The sequence below is a fragment of the Gobius niger genome (genome assembly GCF_951799975.1).
Source record: "Gobius niger genome assembly, chromosome: 19".
Classification (NCBI taxonomy): domain Eukaryota; kingdom Metazoa; phylum Chordata; class Actinopteri; order Gobiiformes; family Gobiidae; genus Gobius; species Gobius niger.
In genome coordinates, this window is record NC_136870.1 from 13061008 (window position 1) to 13084753 (window position 23746).

At 40.3% G+C, this 23746-nt stretch overlaps 1 protein-coding gene across 1 annotated transcript in view; it reads left to right on the forward strand.

The window, feature by feature from the left end:
- LOC306978896 (protocadherin-15-like) overlaps window positions 1-23746 on the forward strand; it is a 227941-nt gene that overhangs the window by 64707 nt on the left and 139488 nt on the right. Inside the window, exons 3-6 of the mRNA XM_079577603.1 lie at window positions 6357-6371; window positions 6780-6845; window positions 17458-17618; window positions 17982-18137. Coding sequence (XP_079433729.1) covers window positions 6357-6371; window positions 6780-6845; window positions 17458-17618; window positions 17982-18137 — 398 coding nt within the window. The remainder of the gene's footprint in view (window positions 1-6356; window positions 6372-6779; window positions 6846-17457; window positions 17619-17981; window positions 18138-23746) is intronic.

The window sequence follows — 23746 nt, forward strand, 5'->3', positions numbered from 1 at the left end:
TCTTCACAATTCATTGGTTTAAGTCTTTGTACATAATGAACACATTACATTGATGATGCACATCAAGTTAGCCATTGTTTAACCCTTTATAGGGCAAGTGACTATTTTTGGTAATTTCCCCAAACTTTACATATGGCCTTCCTGCTGTACATCAGTAAGCTAAAGAAGCATGTAGTCCTCACTCAGCCAATCAGATTTGGCATTAGACTGCGGTCGTGCTCTAAACTTCCTGTCTGAAAAAGAGTCAAGTCTGACTAAATTGGTACCTGGTAAGCATATTTCTGGACTTACAGAAAGCGTTTGACACTGTCAACCATAACCTATTGTTGAAAAAACTACAACACTACGGACTAAGGGGTCAGATATACAAATGGCTTGAAAGCTACTTAAGTAACAGAAACCAATATGTTCAATTTAAACACTATAACTCGGACTGTAGAACTGTTGTATGTGGAATCCCCCAGGGTTCAGTAATTGGCCCTAAACCTTTTATATTATTTATTAATGATATCTTTGAGGCTTCCAAGGACATTAATTTTTTGTTGTTTGCTGATGACACAACTGTGTTCAAGTCTGGAACAGATTTAAATGAATTAATGGCCAATATCGAAAGGGAAATGACAGTATTAAAGACATGGTTTGATTATAATAAATTGTTCTTAAACTGGGATAAGACAAATTATATGGTGTTTGGAAATAAGAAAAATGCATGTACAAAACTAGTTATTGAAGATGTAAATATTGAATGTGTCTCAGATATCAAATTTTTGGGGGTTATCCTAGACAGCAAACTTAGCTGGAAGCCTCATATTGACCACATCAAAGGTAAAGTTAGTAAAAATATTGGTATCCTATATAAGGTTAAACACACGTTGGATGAGGCTTCCTTACAGCTTTTATACTCAGCCTTAATAGTTCCTTATATAACATACTGTATTGAAGTGTGGGGAAATGCATGCACCAGTTATACAGAAAGGCTGTTCTTACTCCAGAAGAAAGCTATAAGAATTGTGACTCTCAAAGGTCCACGAGATCACACAAACAAACTATTTATAAAACTGCAGACCTTGAAATTTAATGAATTGGTCAAATTTAAAATACTACAAATTATGTGGAGAGTGAAAAATAAGTTGGTGCCAATACATATTCAAAACAAATTTGTGTTAATCACAGATAGTAACAACAGAAGAAAGGGCAATTTCTGGGTTCCATTTTCACACACTTCACAAAAACAAAAGGGGTTTCTTGTAAAAGGGATCAGTTTATGGAATTCTTTGGACATTGTTCAAAAATCATGTAACGCAATCACTCAATTTAATGAAATGTATAAAAAAAAAGTACTTGGGAAATACGAAGGCAACGAAACATAAGAACCAATGTTGAATTTGAAACAGTCATTGATTTAGATGTAAAGTATTATAGTACCTTGATATAGGCTAAAATACATCAAAAACCGGTGAGCCATCTGTTCAGAGCCAGCTCAGATTTTGGAGAAAAAAAAAAGGGGCATGAAATTTATAAGACAATGTCTTCCTCATGCTCCTATTCAGCATTGAATATTTTGCTGTTGCTGTTGTTGTTATTATTGTGTCTGTAATAACGCCATGGCTGAATAAAAAACTTGAACTGAACTGAACTGAACTGAACTAAATTCATGGTACATTTCTTTACATAACATGAAAACTAGCCATGGTAAATTAATAAAAGTCACACATTTTATTGGTGAATAACTGTGCTAAGTGATGTGTTGGTTTTGGAGGACGTACAGCATGAAAAAAGGCAGGCACCATATTTGATCATACGCTCTGTTCACTTAAACCTAAAGTGAATTAGTTTTGTCCATATTTGGACATGTCCATTGCACCTACTATACATACTTACAGTATTTTCTTGACAATAGAACCAATAAACCATAGGACTATGTTTTTGTGTTACCAAGGGTTACTTTTAGCAACATTTTTAGGCAAACAATATTGGAGGTGACTGACCCATCGCATTGCATGTAAAGCACAATCACATTACAAAAGCTCTTGCCTATGACAGGTTTGATCATCCAAACATCAATATCACTAAACACAATGCCTCCTGAATACCAGCACTCATTTTTTTTTTTACCCCTAAAGAGCAATTAACTAGATATGGTAACTTCATTTACAGTATTTTTTATTTTTTTTTACCAGTTTAGGGCAAGGAACTATGGTAACTTCGCTCACATTGATTTTCTGCATGATAATGAAACATTTTGAAAAATGTTACAACAGAAATAAACTTGTGTTATGTCCCCCAATAACACTCTTAATTTGAAATAATTTATTTCAAAGTTTTTCAATTAGTGCCCTATAAAGGGTTAAGAGTTCAAAACCTTACTAACATGGCCCGGCATGTCACTTATTGACCCTTCAAATCCCCTTAAAGTTGGATATTATGTGAGATCGACTTTTTCCAGCTTCTTACTATGTTAGAATGGACAACAATTAAGGAAACTAAGCTCTACTAATTTGTGTTAGAATAGGAGAAATAGGCAACAAATATCAACTGCATCAAACTCGGGTTAGAAGAACACAATGGCGGATAAAAGTGAAATAGAGCTTGCTACTCCAGTGCCTCCTTGATATTGTCTTTAAGGGCACACTCCATTCCCCATTCACCGCAGCTGCTCTCGCCTCCATCACTCTGACAGAAACCTGGCATTATCCGGATCAACTCTTCCCTCTTCATGTGCAAATTCTTGCCGTGATTGTTTTTGCAGCCGAAACTTAACAAAAGCAGGTGTATACTGCTTATAGGTGGAGTGTTCTCGTAGCGGATGAGAGCAGGCAGATGCAGGGCGGCTTGGGAAATAAAGTTTGAAGTGGGAATAGGAGAGGCTTGTGGGTTGCAGGACATATTTGGAGATGTTTTCTTTTTAACGACAAGTGGGCGCAGAATGAATTGAATATGCAAAAGTGCAGAGATGTTTGGAGGACATGGCGTGCGTGCGTGTCTATAGGAAGATACTGGCAAAAGGAAAAGAGATGTTGACAAGCATCTATATCTGGTTAGCTAAAGCAAGCTTGTAATCTCTATAGCCATTGAAACCGAAGTTTATTTGATGTGGTATTTGCAAGAATGGTAGCTTTGGTGTGTAGGCAGAAAAGGGAACCTGAGGCACTCTGTATATACTTATATACAAAAAAACATAGAAATGTCTATGTATAATAGCTTAATGTAACTTTTTACAAATACAATGTGCCTTGGACGCAGTGCTTCATAATTTGTGAACCACAGCATTAGCTTCTATTTGTATTCTCATTAACTTTGACTTGTGATGAACAATGACTCTGAGCCACAACTCTTAATAACCCTATAATACAATACCTCTTTGTTTATTTATTAGATTCATGGACCAGATGTCCCATTTCATGATGTATTAATTCAAAATATGACCGTGTTTTTATGTCAGGCTGGATCACAGACCAGACAGTCTGCGGCTTTATCCCATTTAATTCGGACCGTACAGGGCTCCGACGCACGCTGACAGGTAGAGAGGAGCCGGAGGAGGCTTATGCGAGCAGACAGGAGCGGGACGGCCCGTAGCAGGCGCACTCGGATGCCCCGCAGAGAACAAATGGCTGGTTAGTAATAGATGAGGGGCATCGGCTTACACTCAAGGATAGAGAAGCGGCGGAGCAGGGGAGATGCATCTGTCATCTGCTGCGCTCGCACGTCCACGCCAGCTGCCCCACCAAGTAACTACTGACTACTGCTGCGACGCTCCATGTTTTATGGACTGCTGTGCTTCTGCAAAAGCATTGAGGACTGTTTTACTCAAATGCATTGTTGATTAGGCAAGAGTTCACATGTATTAGTTACAAGATATTACCATGCTGTGGTTACTAAATGTGTTAGTTTGTTGACTTATTTACAAGTCCTGTCTAAGGCCGTTATCGCACATGTTGGAGCGCCTTGTGGGCCGAGCCGAGACCGCCCTAGTTCCACTTACTTCAAAGTTAGTTCAGTCCGTGTTCACACGCGCCAGACCTCATACCATTCAGCTGTTCGCTGAACTTATTCCCATGACAACGACATCAAACAGTCAATGCGCCGTGACACGTGCGCATGTACGTGCACACATCCCTGATGTTACACAGTGGTCACTCCTCTCCCTCGTGGTTAAATACAGTGAGGCTGATTTACGCCGAGCGAGGAGATTCACCTTAGTCGCTCATGAAGAGGAAAGTTTGGCGGCAGCAGGAAGGGAAAGACGGGAGAGAGAGACGTACTTGGATGATTTAAAGTTGATCCACGTCAGAGCAGTAATCCAAACGTCCTTATGCAGCGCCTATTCATTCTTACTTCGCACAACAAAGGGGTGTCAAAGTGAGAGTAGTTAGGCCAGCCACATTCAGGTGACATCATACATCAGGTCAGCCACATACACACCACACCCACTCCGAACCACAGAGCGAGACCACCTGTTTCAGCCGCACTCGGAGCGGCTGTGTAGACTGACGTTATGTGCTGTGTTGGATTCACACTGACCTAAATGCGCGGCTCTCAGGTCGAGAGACCCTTTAGATTGATCTAACTAGAGCCTGTGTGAAAACGGCCTAGTCATTGTTGGTTTGTTAGTTTGTTTGCAACTAAAAAGCTATGTGCAATTTAAATGATGTTTATAAATGTCTTCTTGAGCCACTGATGTAGTCTGAGAGGACTCTAACACCGCTTGTTTCTTTCCCTGTTGTGAAGGAGTATTTACACCTAAAATATACTACATCGTGTTGTGTGACTTTTTACTTGGTTATATATATTGTGTATAGATGTGGAAAAAATGTAAATCTCAATTGATTGCTTTATTGTTTACTTTACATAAAAAAGCAGCCCACTGGTGGAAGTTATATATATAATAAAACATTTTTACCATGTGAGTCACTTTTACATAACAAAAATAATCACTAATGCGCACTTGTCCTGGCAGTGTTGGCTAGTGGTTGAGTACATGTAATTTTGAGCGGCTTTCCTGTTCCAAGACAAATTTCTCCTTTTAGAGACTAGTAAATGGAACTCGACAAAATTTCAATGACTTCTTTGTAATTCGACTTGGGTGGTGTGAAGAGTTAGTAACCAAGGTGATGCAGTGTTTCAACATTGTCAAAAGTCTCCTCTGTACACTCCAATATACTTACAAAAATGCAACATGTTCTGTGCTTCTAAAGTGTAACTCATCATGCGTTTGAAGAAATAGAATTAGTAGTTAGAAGTCTTTGGGAGCCATTTGGAAAGGCTGGAAGCTGCAGATCCCTGAAGTGGACTATCTGTAAACAAACCTTACAGATCTATAGGAAACCTCACAGGTGTTAACGGAAAAGCTTCTATGTTGGATTAGTCCTTACTTGTGATACTGTTTCTTTATACATCGAATACCCGCCTGAGTACAGATGGTTCTTCAAAGAAAGTTTGCCTTTTGAGTCTATGGGATTCATCCATTGATAATGTAAACTAAGGCACGAAACCTTTCCAGCCCCCTTTCTGTCTCCCCATTACACGCCGAGGGTGTTCCTATTCTGTTGGAAGACCCTCTTAATTGATTAAATCGCCCACCATTTTTTACGCACATTGTTTAATAAGAAAATGTGCTCTCGAGAATCTTTTTTTTTGTGCGTGTGCGTTTATGTCAGGGAAAGCAATCTTTGTGTCCTTCCCCGGAATAATGGGATGAGATACTTCAGAGACCCCGCCGCCTTTTGATCTATATTTGCCAACATTTAATTCGTCTCCCATCGCGCATTCCTGGAAACAATAGCGCTCGGATGGTGAGAAGATGTATGATGTCACAGGGCTGTAATGCATAATCAGAGCGGGGAGAGAGACAGAGAGAGTGTGCAGAAGACAGTCTAGGAAGTGTGCTTATTGTTCCATGAAGTCTATTTTCTAGGTGAGCAGATGCACGTTTGAGATCTCCACCGGGACTTCCACCAAAAATATTCTCGGGAGATTCGTATGGTATATCAGATAGTGTGCCCTAGTTATCGGGAATCATGTATGGAATCAGGAATCGAGGAAACCGTCGCTACTTTTCTAACACTGTCAATGTAGACGCGTTCGATGTGATAAATCAATAAATTACCATCTCTGCCCAAAACCTATGCTTGTTATTCCTTTTGTCTTGGTGACTTGTCGGACTGTTCAACTCCCGAAACCTCTTTCCCCCAACAGCAAACTTTTCTTCTATTTACTGTCTGGTCTGGTTCTAAAAGTGTCATTCATGATTTTTTTTTTCTCCTCTCTCCTCTGTTTTCTCCTCTGCTCTTCCCTGTGGCTGCTGCCATCCTTATCTCCTCCTTCCCCCTGATGAAACATGCGCCCTGTTCCTGCAGATTGGCAATATGAGGGTAAGACTTGCCTAGATTTAGTGATTGGCTAAATGAAGCGTAAAATAAACATCAACATAGCTGTCATTACAGTGGGTTTAGGCAGTTTTCCTTTTCCTTTTCCTGTATTAAAATGTTGTAGACGTGCGATGCTTACAATGTCACAAATCTTATCTAAGCTTATCTTATCATGGGCAATGAATGGAATTTACCACAGACCTAAACTTATATGAATGTTCAAAATACAGCACAACTTATGAGCTACGGCGTGACCTTAAATAGTCTGTTTGAATGTACTATTTAATGATTCCCTGACTCCAAATTATATATGATTAAAACTTCCATTCAGTAATATGGCTTTCATTTTTCTCTAAAATGTAAATGGTGTTTTTGAAAATGCTTTGTCTGAGTTTTGCCATATCTTTGCAGAATGTAAACTGGCGCGTTCTGGACCTCCGGCTACTATTGTTGCCATCGACGAAGAGAGTCCCAATGGTGAGTGCTCTATTTGCTTTTCTGCAGTGTCTTCAACAAGTGAACACTTTACTTATGGAGATAATCATCACCTAATGTCACTGCAGCCAAAGGCTACTCAGGCCGTCTTGACCTTTCTAACAGATGAAGATTTGCAAGTAACCTAGCCTCATTATTATGCATTAGCTTTTCAGACAGGAGGATGTTCTCTGTGAAAGTGAACAGACACACAGAGAGTTTGTTTATTCTGGTTGCTAAGATCCTCATCTGTGAACTTTACCCTCTTTGCTTTGCTAATGTTTTAAAGTTTGTAGTTTGACCTGTGAGAGCTTATAGAAGCATATAACATGAGGCAGCATGATGTAAACAAGGAAGAGAATGTGAGGCTGCTATAGGAGAGCAGTGCTCAGCGCTGTTTGTAATAAACCACGCCTCACGAGACGACAAACTCGATCAAACTAATAACTACTAATACATAGAAGTACTAATAAATAGCTCATGCATATGTATTATGTAAAAAGACAGATGAACCCCGTCATTCAGTCTCAGGATTCCAGCTGATCACTTGTGCCTTCTGCTTTTTGCTGTGGTATAAATCCATATAATCCAAGTCGTAGTTTTCCTCTTCCATCATTGTTATGGCCTCCAAAATCCCTCAGGGTCTGTCAGTCTGTGTCTGTGGCCACATATCCCACTTCTGCTGTAATGCTTACCCTAGCCGTGCACTTCCGTGCCATCCTCCCCATTTGGCCCGTTTCATTTTTCTTCAACTTTAAGATTCCCAGTGCTGTGTGATGTTCAGGATAGCGTTATTGGTTACACGGAGGCCTCTCTCTTCTTTGCCTAAGCTAAAGCCAGGCTGAAGTGAGGAAAGACACAGTGGGCTGCGGCTGGCTGATGCTGTCACACTCTTTCACACTCTTTCAGTTTCGATCTTACATGTGTCCTCTCTTTTGCCAAATCCACTGACAGTGGACAGGCTGTCAGACCCACGTGTGAAATATGTCCGTTTGGGACAATGTTATCAGCAGAATAAAATAGCTTGCATAGCACAGAGAAGTCTATAGAAAGCAACTGTTTTAACTTTGCCAAAACGTGGGTTCACATCGCATCTTGGCACATCGGAGGAGGGTTTCTTCTCACCTGCGGAAAAGAGAAACTCTCTGTGTCCTGTCCTTGATATTTAATGTCACAAAAGCTTTTTGGAACATCTGTTTTTATAATGATGTATAGGGAAGTTATTAAAGGAACACCGTGAGCTTGAGCACTTGAGCTTAGACGAGTTGATGCGTACCTGTCTAGTCTTTACGCGTGTGCTCAGTCACGCAAAAAGAACAAATATGTTGTTAGCATTTAGCCTCTCCTCCTCTCCTCTATGGGGCCAAACAGGGGTGAAGTTGACCAAGCTCTTCCATGTTTCCCTATTTAAATACGGTTACATGAGAAGTTACACGATCCAAGTATAGTTACACAAAATTAAACATGTCGATTTTCTAAGCAGATACAAAGGGGTACTATAATGTATGGCGTAATAACACCTTTGGAGCTCTTTGACGTCTGCGCAGTAGGGAAGGGAATCTTTTTTGTGTAGCGCTTTTCATATGACACAAGTCACACCCAAAGCGCTTCACACATGAAAGCCGATGGTGGTTAGCTACATTTGTAGCCACAGTTTCCTCTGCGGTAGACTGACAGAAGTGAGGCTGCTCACATCTGCGCCAATGGTCCCTCCGACCACCACCAACCACTCACACACAGGCATTAATAAACAGCAAATAGGGAAAACATGGAAGAGCTTGGTTACTTCTAACTTCACCCCCGTTTGGCCCCATAGAGGAGAGGATATTTGGTCTTTTTTCGTGACTGAGCGCACGTGTGAAGACCAGACAGGTACGTATCAACTCGTCTAAGCTCGGGTAAGAAATTATCTCAGTATGGAAAAATGGAGGCCTGTTCCTTGAAGTAAACTATAGTAGTTCCATCAATCTATTGGTGTTATCGTGCAAAATGAGAACATGTTAAATGCTGTAAAGACTGCATGCAGCTTGTCAACCAATGAAACTAGAGGTCAACTAAAGTGTTGATGAAGCTACAGTTTGATTCAAGTGAAGATTAATGTTAAGGACATTTTTAAGACTTCAGACTCTTTTTTTGAGAAGTAGCATCAGGTCTTTTCATGTCACAGAGCTTAATTTCTCGCTGACTTCATTAAGCCAAGTTGGTGATTCAAGCCTGACTCGAATCCAAGTCACGACTTTCAAGCGCACACACTGGCATATGTGTAATTTACCCTATACATAAATATATGCTTTTTAAAATGTCACCAAAAGGTCTGAAAGAAAATAGAACTCTGTGTGCTATAGCCTTGGCCTTGTCTGAGAATAAAATGGCCATTCGTATACTTCACGGCCATTCATTTGCATAGAAAACAACCGAATGAAAGGTTTCTTATCCACCTTTGAGGGGTCTCCAGACACAACAAAAATAAAAGCGTCTGAGTATTCGGACCGGCGCTGATAGTCCTTCAGCGTGTTTACGTCTCTAGAGGTGGACCAAACTGTTTAAATTCTTCTTCAGGAGCTAATTAGAGAGTTTTGAGGCGGGTGCGGCGAGGACTATAAGCAAACACAAGGTCCCACAGTGCAGTCTTTTGGTATAAAAACTACATCTATGGGTGGTTCACATTAGGGTTACTTTTCGACACAGAATTCGATGAGTAGACTTATATATGTGTGTGTGTGTGTGTGTGGGTGTGTGGGAGAAATTCAACTCTAGAGATAATGTGAGTTTTTACCCTCACCACTTAAACCACTTATTATCCAAGTACAGATTTTTCTCATTTCATTGATAATTTACTGCATTCATCCCATGATTCCTCCCCAAGGTGCACACTTTCACCAGGGTTCAGAGGATAATTAAATGCAGACATGCCACTTGTGTCAGTCACACATGATGAAATTAATTACATTTAAAACAGGCTCAAGGGCTTTTCAAGGATAATTAAAAATCACACATTTGAAAAGGGCATTTGTTCAATGAGCCCTTCAGTGTTGTGAATACATATGGCCTTCTTTCTATTATTGTCTGACCTCAGGCACATTTTTGTTTGAATGAATCAGTGAATTAGTGAATCACATAATGGATTTTCTTGTTTGTTTGTTTGTTTTGCATACTCACCTTCACAAGAGCATTTTCACCCCCTCATGTCATGTTTTTACGCTCTTCATTTCGTGACACGGCGTTTGAGAAGACAAACAGCCAAACCATGCATCATCAGGTCACACTGATTTTTTTAATAATAGAATTTCAGTACCAAAGTTTACAATAAAACTGTTCAGATAGAAATCCTCTCATTAGGGCCCGACGGTGATGCTGCTAACCGATAACTAAACCATTTAAACACCAAAAAAAACACCATTCTTCAAACTTCATCAGGACCAAAACAGGGCTGCAGTAGAAGTGATCTAAATGAGGAAACTCTGCTACTTTTTTGAGTTTAGTGTGAGCTGTCTCATCATGATGTCTTTCAAAACTCACAAATGACCGTTTAGCTTTGCGATGCTAACGACACATTTGAATGATTAGCCGAACTGAGCGATAAACGAAAATCCCCACTTTGCCACTAAAACCCACATCACCACAAACCAACGGGGATGGGGCAATGACGTGTCACATCTCGGGAAAACGATATTAGGACATTGCTGGAACATGAAGGGGGAGGAAAATATATAATATAATATACATATTTTTTACATTTTTAAACTCTGTTTAGTCCCTTAAACACCGTGCGTTTTTGTTTAATCTCAGTCAGATGGAAAAGCTCAGTTATTATTATACAATAGTCTTATGATTGTGGATATTATGTCACCAAATACTGCGATAACAGTTACACAGTTACATTTTACATTAGAAAACCTACACTTGTTTGTAACGTCATCCTGCTTGTATACATATGCCACTACTAAACTATGTACATAAATTAGTGTTGCATTTTAAGTAGAACAGCTTGTATCTGTAACTCTGCTGCCATGTAGTCGACAGATAACATTAGAGAGTCCCACTGTAGGCTGATTATCCTGGGTCTGCAGGGAGAAATCGACTGCATGCTCGACAAGGGGGGGATTTAGTTTCATCTTAAAATGTGAGAGGTTTAGAAGAATCGACACAGGTGTGAAGTATGTTGACCACGTTTTGCTGCTGTGCCACATAACAGCTCCCTTTAAAGATTAAATCAATAATTTAAAGATGCATTTGCATATCTCATTGAATGTAAAAAAAAGAACACAATCACCATAGCTTACGCCGCTCAAATGCAATAAGAGCACGGCAGCCGAGAATATACTGTGATTCGCTAATCTAGCCTGGCCACTGATAATGGCGCGCAGGTCTCTAAGCCAAATTAAAGTGTTATTATTCTGCACACGGACCAGCCAGGCTCCAAGCAGCAAAATATATTAGCCGGAGTGCACGCCAGAGTGGTGTTACAAACTTCAGCCCACATAAAAAAGATAATGTCATTGTCCAAATAGCGCTTACAAGTGGAGAATTTGAACATGCTTTACTTTAACAGGCCTTCATTGTGTTTTCTTTTGACCCCGAGTCTCATGCACACGCCGGGGTCAGGGAGGGACTCGCCGTGTAGGTTCAAGAATCAAGGCTATTGTGCTATAAATCACTGCTGAGTGTTTGAATAAATGTCGGACAGAGCTGTACAACATCAGACATTTTGCAAGTTCTATTAATGATCTGACAAAGATAAAATGTGACTGTGTTATAGTTAGTTATATTCTTTTGGTATCATATCAAAACAGCCTCTAAAATATTAATGCAAGTCTACTATATGTCCTTGCTTTGTTCTGTTAAGTTCATTGCCATTATATTTATGATTAAAATGTAGAAGATTAAAAATGTGTTAACTCTTTATACGGCACTCATTGAAATACTTTGAAATAAATCATTTCAACTTAGTAGTGTTATTGGGGGACATTTTTGTCTGTCATAGGCAAGAGTTTTCTGTAATGTGATTGAGCTTTACGTGCAGTGGGACGGTCAGTCACCTCCAATATTGTCTGCCTATAAACATAGTCCTTGGATTTATTGGTTTTGTCAAGAAAATACTGCAAGTATGAATAATAGGTGCAACGGGAATGTCTAAATATGGACAAAACTAATTAACTAAGGTTTATGATCAAATATAGTGCCTGCCTTTTTCATACTGTAATTTCACTTATTTCACTACGTCCTTCAAAACCAACACATATATCATCACTTAGCACAATTGTTCACCAATAAAATGCGTGAGTTTCATTCAGTATCTGGATCTGTGATGTAAGGTGATCTCTGCTGAGTGAGGACTACATGCTTCTTGACTTTACCGATGTGCAGCAGGGAGGCCATATGCAAAGTGTGTGGAAATGACCAAAAAACGTCACGTGCCCCTAAATTATGTCCTGGTGCAACCAACCCAATATGCTAATGTCGGAGCCCTGGCATGAAATCCAGCAGAGAGACCAGCAGAGTGCAGCTCAGTCCTCTAACTGTTTCATCAAATGTGCATGCTCGAAGCTACAACCTCTGTATGTTTGATCATGATCCCATTTATTGGACCTTTAGCACACAGGATATTGTACACGGGGGGACGTCATCAGTATTCCATGTTTCCAATTTCTGCATGAAACCCAAAAGCAATTGCGTTTTTCCTTCCAATGAGTGCAGAGCAGCGGGAGGCGATGATTACTCCAGTCGCTGCCTGTACCTGTCTGATTCCCCCACTCTGTTCCACATTGAGTCAAGCTAATGTCCTGTAAAAATTCTATTAATGCACCTTCACAGCCTTCCATTCCTCCTAATATTGTCTCTATGCTTTATTTCTGCTTTGCCCTGACGAAGGGTAATCTCTCTTACTCCAATTGCACGTCTATTTTCCTGATGATTTTGCACATATTGAAGCTCGGAACCGCTATGAGCCACGCTGGTCCCTTGCCGGAGCAGTTTTAAGTGATATTCTCTCAAGTACGGCTGCTGAAAGAGCCCATTCGTGTTTAATGCGCGATGTATGACATTAGCTACAGTGGCTAAAGGTGTAGCCCTCATCTTTCTAATGCCCCTCTGCCCGTATGTTCCCCGCCGAAGAAGATAGCTTCAAGAAGGAAAGGAATCAAACTACCTTAATGAATTCCATTTTCTATCCCATTTCTCATATGAAGAAACCAATTCCATTAAATTTCCCCGTTTATTTAGGATCGGCGAATCACAGGCCAGCGCTTGACACGGTTTCCATGGCAGCGCGCAAGGCCGTGACCCAATTTGATTTGTGGCAGATCACAGATGAGATTGTTTCGAAGTGCCGCTGGACTTGGTGTGTTTATTTTAGCGTGGATTGTCAATGCCGGTTTACCGCGATGCAGGGCACGATTGACAAACGGAAAGCCCCCTGACGACGCTGATTACCCACTCCTGTTTATGACTCTTATTCGCAAAAGATGTTGTTTGTGCAAAAAAAAACGTTACTCCTCATCCACGGGGGAAGACAAGGGTGTGAACGTAAATGATTATTGAAGGTTTCATTGAGTATTTTGCATCTCCATTGGCAGATTATAAAGTGTCAAAATGAGTTCTCTTGTCCAGACTTCTCCAGACAGACGGCTCTGTCTGTGGGGAGTTGCTCGACCGTCGCTGCAGTGTGTAAGAAGGTCATTAACCTTTCGCTAATTCCATGATAAGAAGGCAGTGGAGAGCCTCTGCTCCAGGCGTTTAACAGTAAAATGTGTCTGGCACATACGTAGTAGAAGACGATTCTTCATTAAAAGTATTTTCATTGACTCGTTAACTCTTTTTCTGCAGCCTTAATATTTCAGAACGACTTATTGATTTGCCCATTTTTTCCACCTATTATCATATCTGGAGTTTTGATTATTATTGTTGGTTTATTCATTGTTTAAAGTGATGGTCTGGAAGTGTAAATGTTTTACACATGTTATAAAATGTGCAACAGCGACCACCTGGTTTGGTGTTTTGATGTAAAGTAAGTAATAATATATATGTATTTTTTTGTAAAGTCCCTCCTTCCCAGATCTTAGCAACTAATCAGAGTCTAGTATCCTCCCGCATCGACCAATAAGACGAGCTTTTCCTGTGAACCAGCCTGTCAGGTCCAATCAGGAGTGAGGGGGAGGAGCTTGAGTCTAGCTTTCTGGTTAAAGAAGGGGGAATTTTGATAATTTACTTTGAAATTCCACTCTATCTCTCCTCACTTTGCAAACTTACAGACTATCGCTTTAAAGGAACAGGCCTCCCTTTTTTCCATACTGAGATATGTTCTTGCCTGAGCTTAGACGAGTTGATGCGTACCTGTCTGGTCTTCATGCCTGTGCTCAGTCACGCAAAAAGAACGAAGACGTTGTTAGCATTTAGCCTCTCCTCCTCCCCTCTATGGGGCCAAACAGGCGTGAAGTTAGAAGCGACCGAGCTCCGTGAGAAGTTACACGATCCAAGTATAGTTACACAGAATGAAACATGTCGATTTTCTAAGCGGGTAAAAGGGGTACTATATTGTGTCCATTGGAATATTCTGGGAGAGGCTAAATGCTAGCAACATCTTTGGTCTTTTTGCGTGACTGAGCACACGCGTAAAGACCAGACAGGTACGCATCAGTTCGTCTAAGCTCAGGTAAGAACATATCTCAGTATGGAAAAACGGGGGCCTGTTCCTTTAAGTTTCGATCTTGGTTCTTGGTTGTCTCTTTTTTAGCTCCAAATTTACTCTTGGATTTAATACTGTGCCTCTTCTCAGTTTGCTGTGGGTCGCTCTTGGACTTAGTTATTTAATTTACCAGTTGAATAGTCCCTCTCCATGACAGCCAAATTGTCCCCATAATAATTGTTTACTCGCATTGTGCCGCTTTTCACTGTGACACATTATCCCTCCCAAGTTTCCGAGTGAAACTTACCTTTTAATTCTCATTTGTTTCTCCAAATCCTCCTCGGCTCAGTGTTAATTGAAAGATTATATGCAGCGTCTCCAAAACTTCCTTGTTCTAAGTCTGGCTTTAGTCTGTGTCGCTCTGTGCTTCCCCCACAGTGTGTGTGTTTTTTTGTGTTCGGTTAATCAGCCTTTACTTCTTACCCATGTCTGCCTCCGTGTCCAAACCACTTTTTTTTTTCTTTTCTCACCCTTTTTTTTATTTTTACACATGAAAGATCCAAAGTTATTAGCGCGGTATTGCATCCCGCCAGGGCGACACGACTCCCTCCCTCCGTCCCCGTTGGTGTTCTTGAATTTCCATTTCGAGTCAATCCCAGAATGTTTTAAAAATTGGTTTAAGAAAAGAAGAGAGTTGGATATTTGGTCCATAAATTGAATTTGTTGGTCTCACAGCCGCGTGACCTTGGCTCCGGCCCACATAATATTCTGAAAATCAATATAGCCAAAAGGAGAACTGCCCTGAAATAGAGATTCTGAAATTTCTGTGGTACTCTGCTGGTTTAAAAAAAAGCAGTCAAATAGAGTATTACTTGAGTTAAAATGAATAGTATTATGTCACAAAAGATAGAAGAAAGATAGACAAGGGTAAGGTGTTAAACTGATACACATTTGATTCTTGGGTTATGCATGGTGTTGTGGAAAACAAAAAGATCATAAGTGAATGAAATAATAAAACATAACAAACAAATCATGAGACACGTAAAACGACGACAGTGACAAGGATGTAGTAATGATAATAATAGTAAAGAAACAATAATGATAGAGGTAAAGGTAAACTGAATGGGGTAGTGAACATGAGAGAGAATAAACATTCAAGATTCAAATGGTAACACTTTATTTTTACACTACCTTGATACATTGTAACTAAATTTAGTACAATGTAATGAGCTCTGTAACAGTGTGTAATAACTTGTACCTATGGGTTAGATACACAATGGAATAACATGTATTTGTGGTTTGTAGGTACATAATTCAACCCTAAGGGTGTCGTGTCCTATTCCATTATGTACCTATAAAGTACTAATACAAGTTATTCCATTGTGTATCTAGACCATAGGTACAAGTTATTACAGATATTACATTGTACTATTAGGTACAATTCATCAAGGTATTGTAAAATAAAATGATTCCATTCAAATCAAACAGACAATTAGGAACAAGAAACAACAATAACAAAAAAACATGATATATTCATAATAATAATATAGTCGTAATAATATCATTGGCTTATAATATAAATCTAGTATACCAATCTATAAAATGAATGAATATAATTCCATAGAGCCGAGGATTCTGAGGTCAGCATTAAAGGGCCTATATCATGCAAAATCGACTTTTTGGAGCTTTTAACCATGTTGTAATGCTATTTCCTTATCAAAAACACCCCCAGAGTGTTTTTTGGCTTCATTCACTTTCTCAGCAATCCTCCTGAATCCTGCTCTCTGAGCAGCTGCTCCGCCCTCTGCTGGAAAACCACTGAGTTGTGACACTCTGACGTTTTTTTGTTAATAAGCATTAATAATATGCTTGTAAAGCTTTAACACACTGCTTATTATACTTTTATCTGTTAACATACTATGCTAAAGCTCTCAATTTACCGATTGATCTTACGTTCCCACCCTCACCAATGGTCATGAGATTTGGGTAATGACCGAAAGGACAAGATCGCGAATACAAGCGGCCGAAATGAGTTTCCTTCGCAGGGTGGCTGGGCGCACCCTTCGAGATCAGGTGAGGAGCTCAGTTACCCGGGAGGAGCTCAGAGTAGAGTCGCTGCTCCTTCACGTCGAAAGGAGCCAGCTGAGATGGCTAGGACATCTGTTCCGGATGCCTCCTGGTCGCCTCCCGCGGGTGGTGTTCCAGGCATGTCCTAGTGGAAAGAGGCCTCATCATGGAAGGCCCAGGACACGCTGGTGGGACTATGTCTCCGAGCTGGCCTGGTGTCGCCTCGAGGTCCCCCCAGAACAGCTGGAGGAGGTGTGTGTGGATCGGGAAGTCTGGGCAACTCTGCTGAGACTGCTGCCTCCACGACCCTGCCCCGGATAAAGCGGAAGAAAATGGATGGATGGATGGATGTTAACAATAGGCCATTAATAATACGCTTAGCGTATTCATAGCCGATCCTGAACCTAACTCTGATCTTAACCCTAACCCTAACATGATTACTAATGCTTATTAATACTTAATGAGCACACCTTCATCTAAAGTGATACCAAACTTTTGTGATACGTGGTGCATTAAAAACCCATGGGTTAGTACAGGATGCAGCTGATGGAGCCTTATCCCAGATCCTTTTTTTCTCTCTCTCTTTCTCTCTTTTTCCCCCTGTATTTGTTCCCACCCGACTCCTTTAAAATTCCTTTGTTTATTATTGACTGGCGTCCTTTCTTCCTCCTCTTATTAACAAAAATTATGATTAGCTAATGATACTACCACGAACCTGACATAATTTAACAACATGGAGTAATAGAAGAAATAGCAGCAATAGTAATAATAGTAATGGTATTCATGGTGGTTATCATGGTAATCATTGTAGATGTTTATTCTAATACTTTATGCTGCAAGGTTTAAAGGATATGACCTTATTTAGTCATGCCATTCTCCAGAGGCCTCCTCTGATTACCACAACATTTTGTTTTTTTCTCACAGGTACCGTACTGGTGGAGAACATGCAGATCAACGGAGTAGCCGAGGGCCCCAACCGCACCATCTCCCTGTCTCTACGGGACAACCACGACTACTGGGTGCTCCTGGACCCCGCCAAGCAAGCCCTATACCTCAACAGCACGGGCCGCCTGCTGGACAGAGACGTAAATAAGATGTTTTGATTCCACTTTAGCTCCAACACACACAGACTCTCATACTAGGTTAGTTTAAGTGGGTCCCCAATGCCGCGCTCACTGTCGTGTTCAGCCAAGAAAAATATTTGATTGCTTTTTTCCATTTCCACAGCGATTTAGTTTACTTTTTCTTTTTTTTTTTTGGCATCTATTTTAGTAAATAGAACGTTATCTCCAGACTCCTGCTGTTTTTTATTTCCACTAAAGTAGTTCATCATACTTGGACCGTTTTTGATTAAGTCTCAAAAGTTGCGAGGACAAACTTTTTAAAATAGTAATTAAGTTGATTGAGTTTTTTTTTTTTTCTTTTTAACGTGGGTTTCTTTTTTTCAGCCACCGTCGCTCATCCACTCCATCGTCGTCAAAGTCCAGTGTTACAACATGTTGATCGGGACGGTTATTTTCCATGAAGTTCGGATCGTGGTTCGGGATAAGAATGACAACGCACCAGTTTTCCAGAAGCCGAGATACTACAAGGCCATCAGTGAGGTAAACACACCCATGTAGGACGAAACCTGGAGTGAGGATATATATTTATAAAGGATCCTGTGGCCTCATAAATAACAACAGCTTACACTTATTGAGCTTTATCGGCCTGTGTCACATATAGTCATTATTCATTCACTCCACACTCAATGGCAATAAGTTACTATTGTAGCCACAGCTGCCCTGGGGCAGACTGTGGCTTGTGGCTGTAATAAGCTGTTTATATGCTGATCTCTTATAATGTCAGTGCCCTCTGCTGGACACATGTGGAATTCTTTCCTTTTTTTAAATTTAAGCTGCCCCCTAGTGGCTGGAGTGAGCCTGGTTATGAACTGGTTATTTCATTAAAAATCCATAACTCCGCACAGGAATGGGCTAGAGACTTACTTTTTTTTTACATGCTCAGGAATTTATGCTCCTCAAAGCCACATTAATGATCCATGGGCCTTGACCTTGATACATGTGGTCTACTGTTTCGCTTCAGCTGTAGGAGAATGTTGTATGTCCTCTGCAGGCAGCTTATAGAACTACATCAAAACTTACAGGGGTATTTTCTATTAAAAGTTATTCTACATGCTGTAAATATAAAGGTTTAGAGATTATTTATTATTTTTTTATTGACTTTTATTTAACCAGGATAGTCCCACTGAGATTAAGAATCTCTTTTTCAGGGGAGTCCTGGCCCCAGAGGGGAATCTATTGTACATGTTTTAGTAGTAGGGGAAACCGGAGTACCCGGAGGAAACCTACGCAGACACGGGGAGAACATGTAAACTCCACACAGAAAGGCCCCATCCAGGTGGGAATCGAACCCGGGACCTTCTTGCTGTGAGGCGTGAGCGCTAACCGCTGCGCCACCGTGCCGCCATCCTAAAGAGATCCTAAAGCCAAAAATAATTCTTTAGTTGTGATTAACAACGTGTCTGTGTCATGCTCTCGGCGAAGCAAAGAAAATAAAACCCAATATGCAGGACTGCAACAAAAACTGGTGATGTTTAATAACAAGAAATCCCAAATAAGAAAATCCACTGATGAAAAACCGGTGAAGCAAAACTGAAAAGAACCGGGACTGGTGCTGACAATGAACTGACAAAGACCTGGGAAAACACAGGTGTCTAAATACACCAGGAACAGGGAACACGTGAAACACATTGTTAATTGTGAAACACAATTAACAAAAGAGAATAGAACATGTCAAAATAAAACACAAAGAACATGAACAGACACTGGAACAAGGACACTAAACAAAACCGAAGGAGAACAGAACCATGACAGTCTGATTGGCACTTATGTTTAATCTGACAGAGTTGGTTATCTGTTTTTCTCAATTTCATTTCTTTACAAATGTTTATGCTCTAATTCTCATCTAGAATGACTAAAAGAACAGATTTCTTCAGATGTTCCTTTTCTCATGCAGTTCATTTATAGCCTCTCTTACCATCTGGGAACCGAGGAGCTACTGTACACCGCATTAAACATTTTTTTTTTTTACATTATACTGGGATTCTTGGTCAGAAATAGGTTATGGGACATGCAAAGCGGCAAGGCCTGACATTAAGCAATGACTCAAAGATATCGTGCAATAACTTAAGTGCCCCTTACACCAACAATGCAATCTTTTAGCATGTGCATGCGAGCATAATGAATTCTTGTATTGATTATTTACGCACACAATTGGCTAATCGGAGTTGAATCCTGGCCTCTGTACATATTAGCTCTTGTTGGGCTATTGGTCATTTCAGAAATGTTATTGTTATAAAATTTGAAAAACAATGGACTATGTTTTTAGTTTTGCCTTTCATTAATTAAATGTCTAAACTCTCATTAAAGCAGTGCTAAGTAACTAATGCCCCTAGAGGCCATAAGCCCCACTGCAGGTGTCGTAGCATGTTGCGTTTTTTACTCATTAATCGTCCGTGAGAGTAAATACTACACTGACAGAAAAGACAAAGGGAGAAAGGGATATTGTACATCCAATTACACAATGGAGACAATTTTTTTCACTCAAACTTGGCCGTAAGTACTGTTTAAGTGGTGCTAGCCCGCAGTTAGCTTTGCCCATTAGCCTGTTAGCTTCTCCTTCGTGATTCCATTAGTGTGTATTGGTGACTCGGACCCGGTGGCAGCAAAGTTGCAATTGTGGTTGCATTAACACTGTATTACCCCCGGTGGGACTACGGAAATGATTTTATAAGGTAAACAAGATACTTAGTACTGCTCTAATGAATGAGAACTTGAGAATAAGCCAGATAATACTTCAATTAAAACGTATGTAGGCTCAAACTCGTTCAATAACTTTGGCATAGACTTCAGTGGTTAGACACTCCATAGTACTTTCTGTGGACTTCAGTATTTCTCCAAGTAACTTTCCCAACATGGTGACCTTCATTCAGCCACTGACACTATTGCACGGCATACCTACATATATTTTAGGTAAATCTTCCTCTGCCTTATTGAGTTGTCACTTATGCCAAACTCTACAGTAGATGCAATATACGTGCACAATTTGGCCTGCCACAGAAGCTTCCCAAATCTTTAAAATGCCAATCTGTGTGTAGTGTTCTAGTATGGGGGAGCCGGGTTTAACTGGATCAGCTTGACTGCTAAACTGGACAGGGAACCAACTGAAATATCTCGTTATAGCATTTCTCCTGGGCCTGTCCTCCCCAATCTGTCTATTGGAGCGGTCCCTTTCATTGCTGTTTTGGGTTTCTCTCTCCTCCAGCGCTCCATTAAGTCACCTTTCCTCGCCCTTGCTGCCGTTTTCGTGCCGTCTTTCTGCCACACTTCAAACTACACTATTTCATCTTCCTTACAGGGTACTGTATAGTGCTCAGCTTTCTCATTACCCCGGCTGAAATAATTGCCTGCTATTAATGTCACCGAGATTCATAGCCTGATACTGCACAAGTGGATATAAATATTTTTTTTTTTTTCAAGAAAAAAGTGAGTTTAGGTCTGGTTTTATGAATGCCGCTGAATGAATCAAGGACAATATAAAGTCTATTTTCTCATCAAAGCCGACGCGTACTATACAGCAGAAAAATAACCCATTAAACCAGGTTAGATCACCTCGCAAAAGGTAATCCTCCCCCCAAAAAATCAACTAATTCATGATCTTGCACCACCAAAGCCTTTATATATTGGAAACAAATCCCCCCAAAAGTGGCAAAATGTCAGCTCTGCACGTTCCCAAGACCATTGTGGCTTAAAGTGGGAGGCAGACATAACCCTGTTGAGGAAAATGACGCAACAAACTATCGCTGCAGCAACCAAAATCTGGTTTAATCTGCAGCGTTTTTGTGGTGGCGTTTGGAGATTAGACCTCCATCCACGCTCCGACATCATCACACATGATCCCCGGGGCGCCATGCGGGGAAGAAAAAAAACACACACACTCTCCATTGACTGGGTGTGAGCTGCTCAAAGTTGTGGCTTTCATGTACTGTGGCAGGAGTTCAAATTCACCGGGGCAAACTGTTGTTTTTGCATCAAGGTCTGTCTGGGAGAAATACAACATCGACTTTTTGGACCGTTGTGAAAAAATGTTGCAAAATGTTGCTAAGGTAATGATTGTTTGTGTAGGTTTTATTGGACATGACAGCTCAGGGGAGCGGGGAGAGACATTCAGCAAACTGCCAGAACTGGGATATGTAAACCCATGTATATGGCATAACAATATCTAACAAGTTATACCCAAAATAGATGTCTTTAAAAAAAAAATAATCTCAGTTTCATTGTGTTTTGAACCTGCCCGCATAATTACATGTTGCATCCCGGAGCATTCAAGCATGGTGGAAAGTTTCAGAGACAAATAGACCTGTGAAACTGTCGCAAAACTTTTAAACTCCTATATTTAAACAGCTAAACAAAACCTGCTGTGGGCAATTTGTCCACAAAAGCACAAGAAGCAAAAGCGACTGGGCTGTCTCTAACTGTATTTAGTCTAAACAGCCGAACCCAATTAGCTGTATTTGTTTTCTACAGTGCATAGGCTCCAATCCACCTGGGACAAAACTGCTCTGCCAGCGTTCGGGAGAAACCGGCAGCTGCAAAAATTGGTGAAAAACTTAGAACCCAAACGTTTCCCGAGGCCCTGGAAATGAAACTGCAAATAAAAAGATAATCTGCCTTTCCACATTGTCCTGTGCTGGGTTTGAGGTAACGTCACAAAATTCGATAGGCCCTCAGTATTATTGAATTGAGATGGGGAAGACAAAAGGAATGTTTTTTTTTTTTTCACAAATATGTTTATTGATATTTTCAATTTTAACACACACATACACAAACACAAGGAAATAAAATAAAATCCCTCCCCCCACCCTAAAACCCACCCTTCACTCAATTACAACAAAATTATTTTCTACAAATCAAAGTCCTTTACAAGGCGTAGAAAGGGCAACCAAATGTCTTTAAAGTCTTCCAGTTTTCCTTTGGCCATGTATGTCAGTTTCTCCAGCGCTAAGTTACTGCTCATCAGTTTAATCCACTGTTTCACTCCAGGTCTTTCTGTGTCCTTCCATTTCAAAGCAATCACATATTTCGCCTGCACCAAAGAAAAATTGACAAGTTTCTTGTTTTTTGTATTACATTTGAAGCTATTTGGAAAGATTTGCAATATACAGAGTTTACCATCTAAGGGCATTCTACATTCAATTAAATCAGAAATGAGCGCACAAATTTGCTTCCAAAAGATTTGAATTTCCTCACACTGCCACATACAATGATAAAGTGTCCCCTTTTCTTTGCCACATTTGACACAATCATCAGGAATATTAGGGTTGAAATGATGGAGTTTCACTGGTGTGATGTAGGTTCTAAACAACCACTTGTACTGCACTAATCGGAATCTTGTGTTGATAGTTTGTTTTTGTGTGAGTAAACAGGAGTTATTCCACTCCTCAACTGAAATGTCTGTTTCCATATCGCATCTCCAGGCTTGCAAATATGAAAGACTACTTTCTTTTGAGGCTGTAATCAAAATATTATAAAATTTGGAAAGTAAGCCCCTACTGTGATGATGGTTAACAGCCAAATTTTCTATAGTGGACAGTGGGGGCTGCACAGTCGACTTCAATACATTAGTAACAAAACTTCTGACCTGAAGATACTTAAAAAAATGTTTCTTAGGCAAGTCGTATTTGTTTGTCAACTGTTCAAAAGACATTAGAACTCCATCATTGTACAGATCCCCTATTTTACACACACCTTTATTCATCCACATTTTAAAGCCCATATCAGCGCGTGCAGGTTTAAATGTAACATTGCCCCAAATGGGTGACAGAGTTGAAAGCTTAGACTCCTCGTTCAAAGCAACATGTGCCTGGTGCCATATCGAAACTGTGTTTCTGATTATTGGGTTTTTTGTATTTTTTAGCAGCTGTTTAGTTTCAGCTGAGTAAAGGTAGGATTTTAATGGCAACTCTATTGTGTTGTTTTCAACTTGTACCCAAGAAGGAATATCCTTACGTGAAAAATAGGAAGTAGCAGCACATAATTGAGCTGCCCAGTAGTACAGCTTCATGTTGGGTAGTCTAAGCCCCCCTCGGTCGAAAGGTAAATATAAAAGAGAAAGGCGCAACCTGGGCCGTTTATTATTCCATATGAATCTG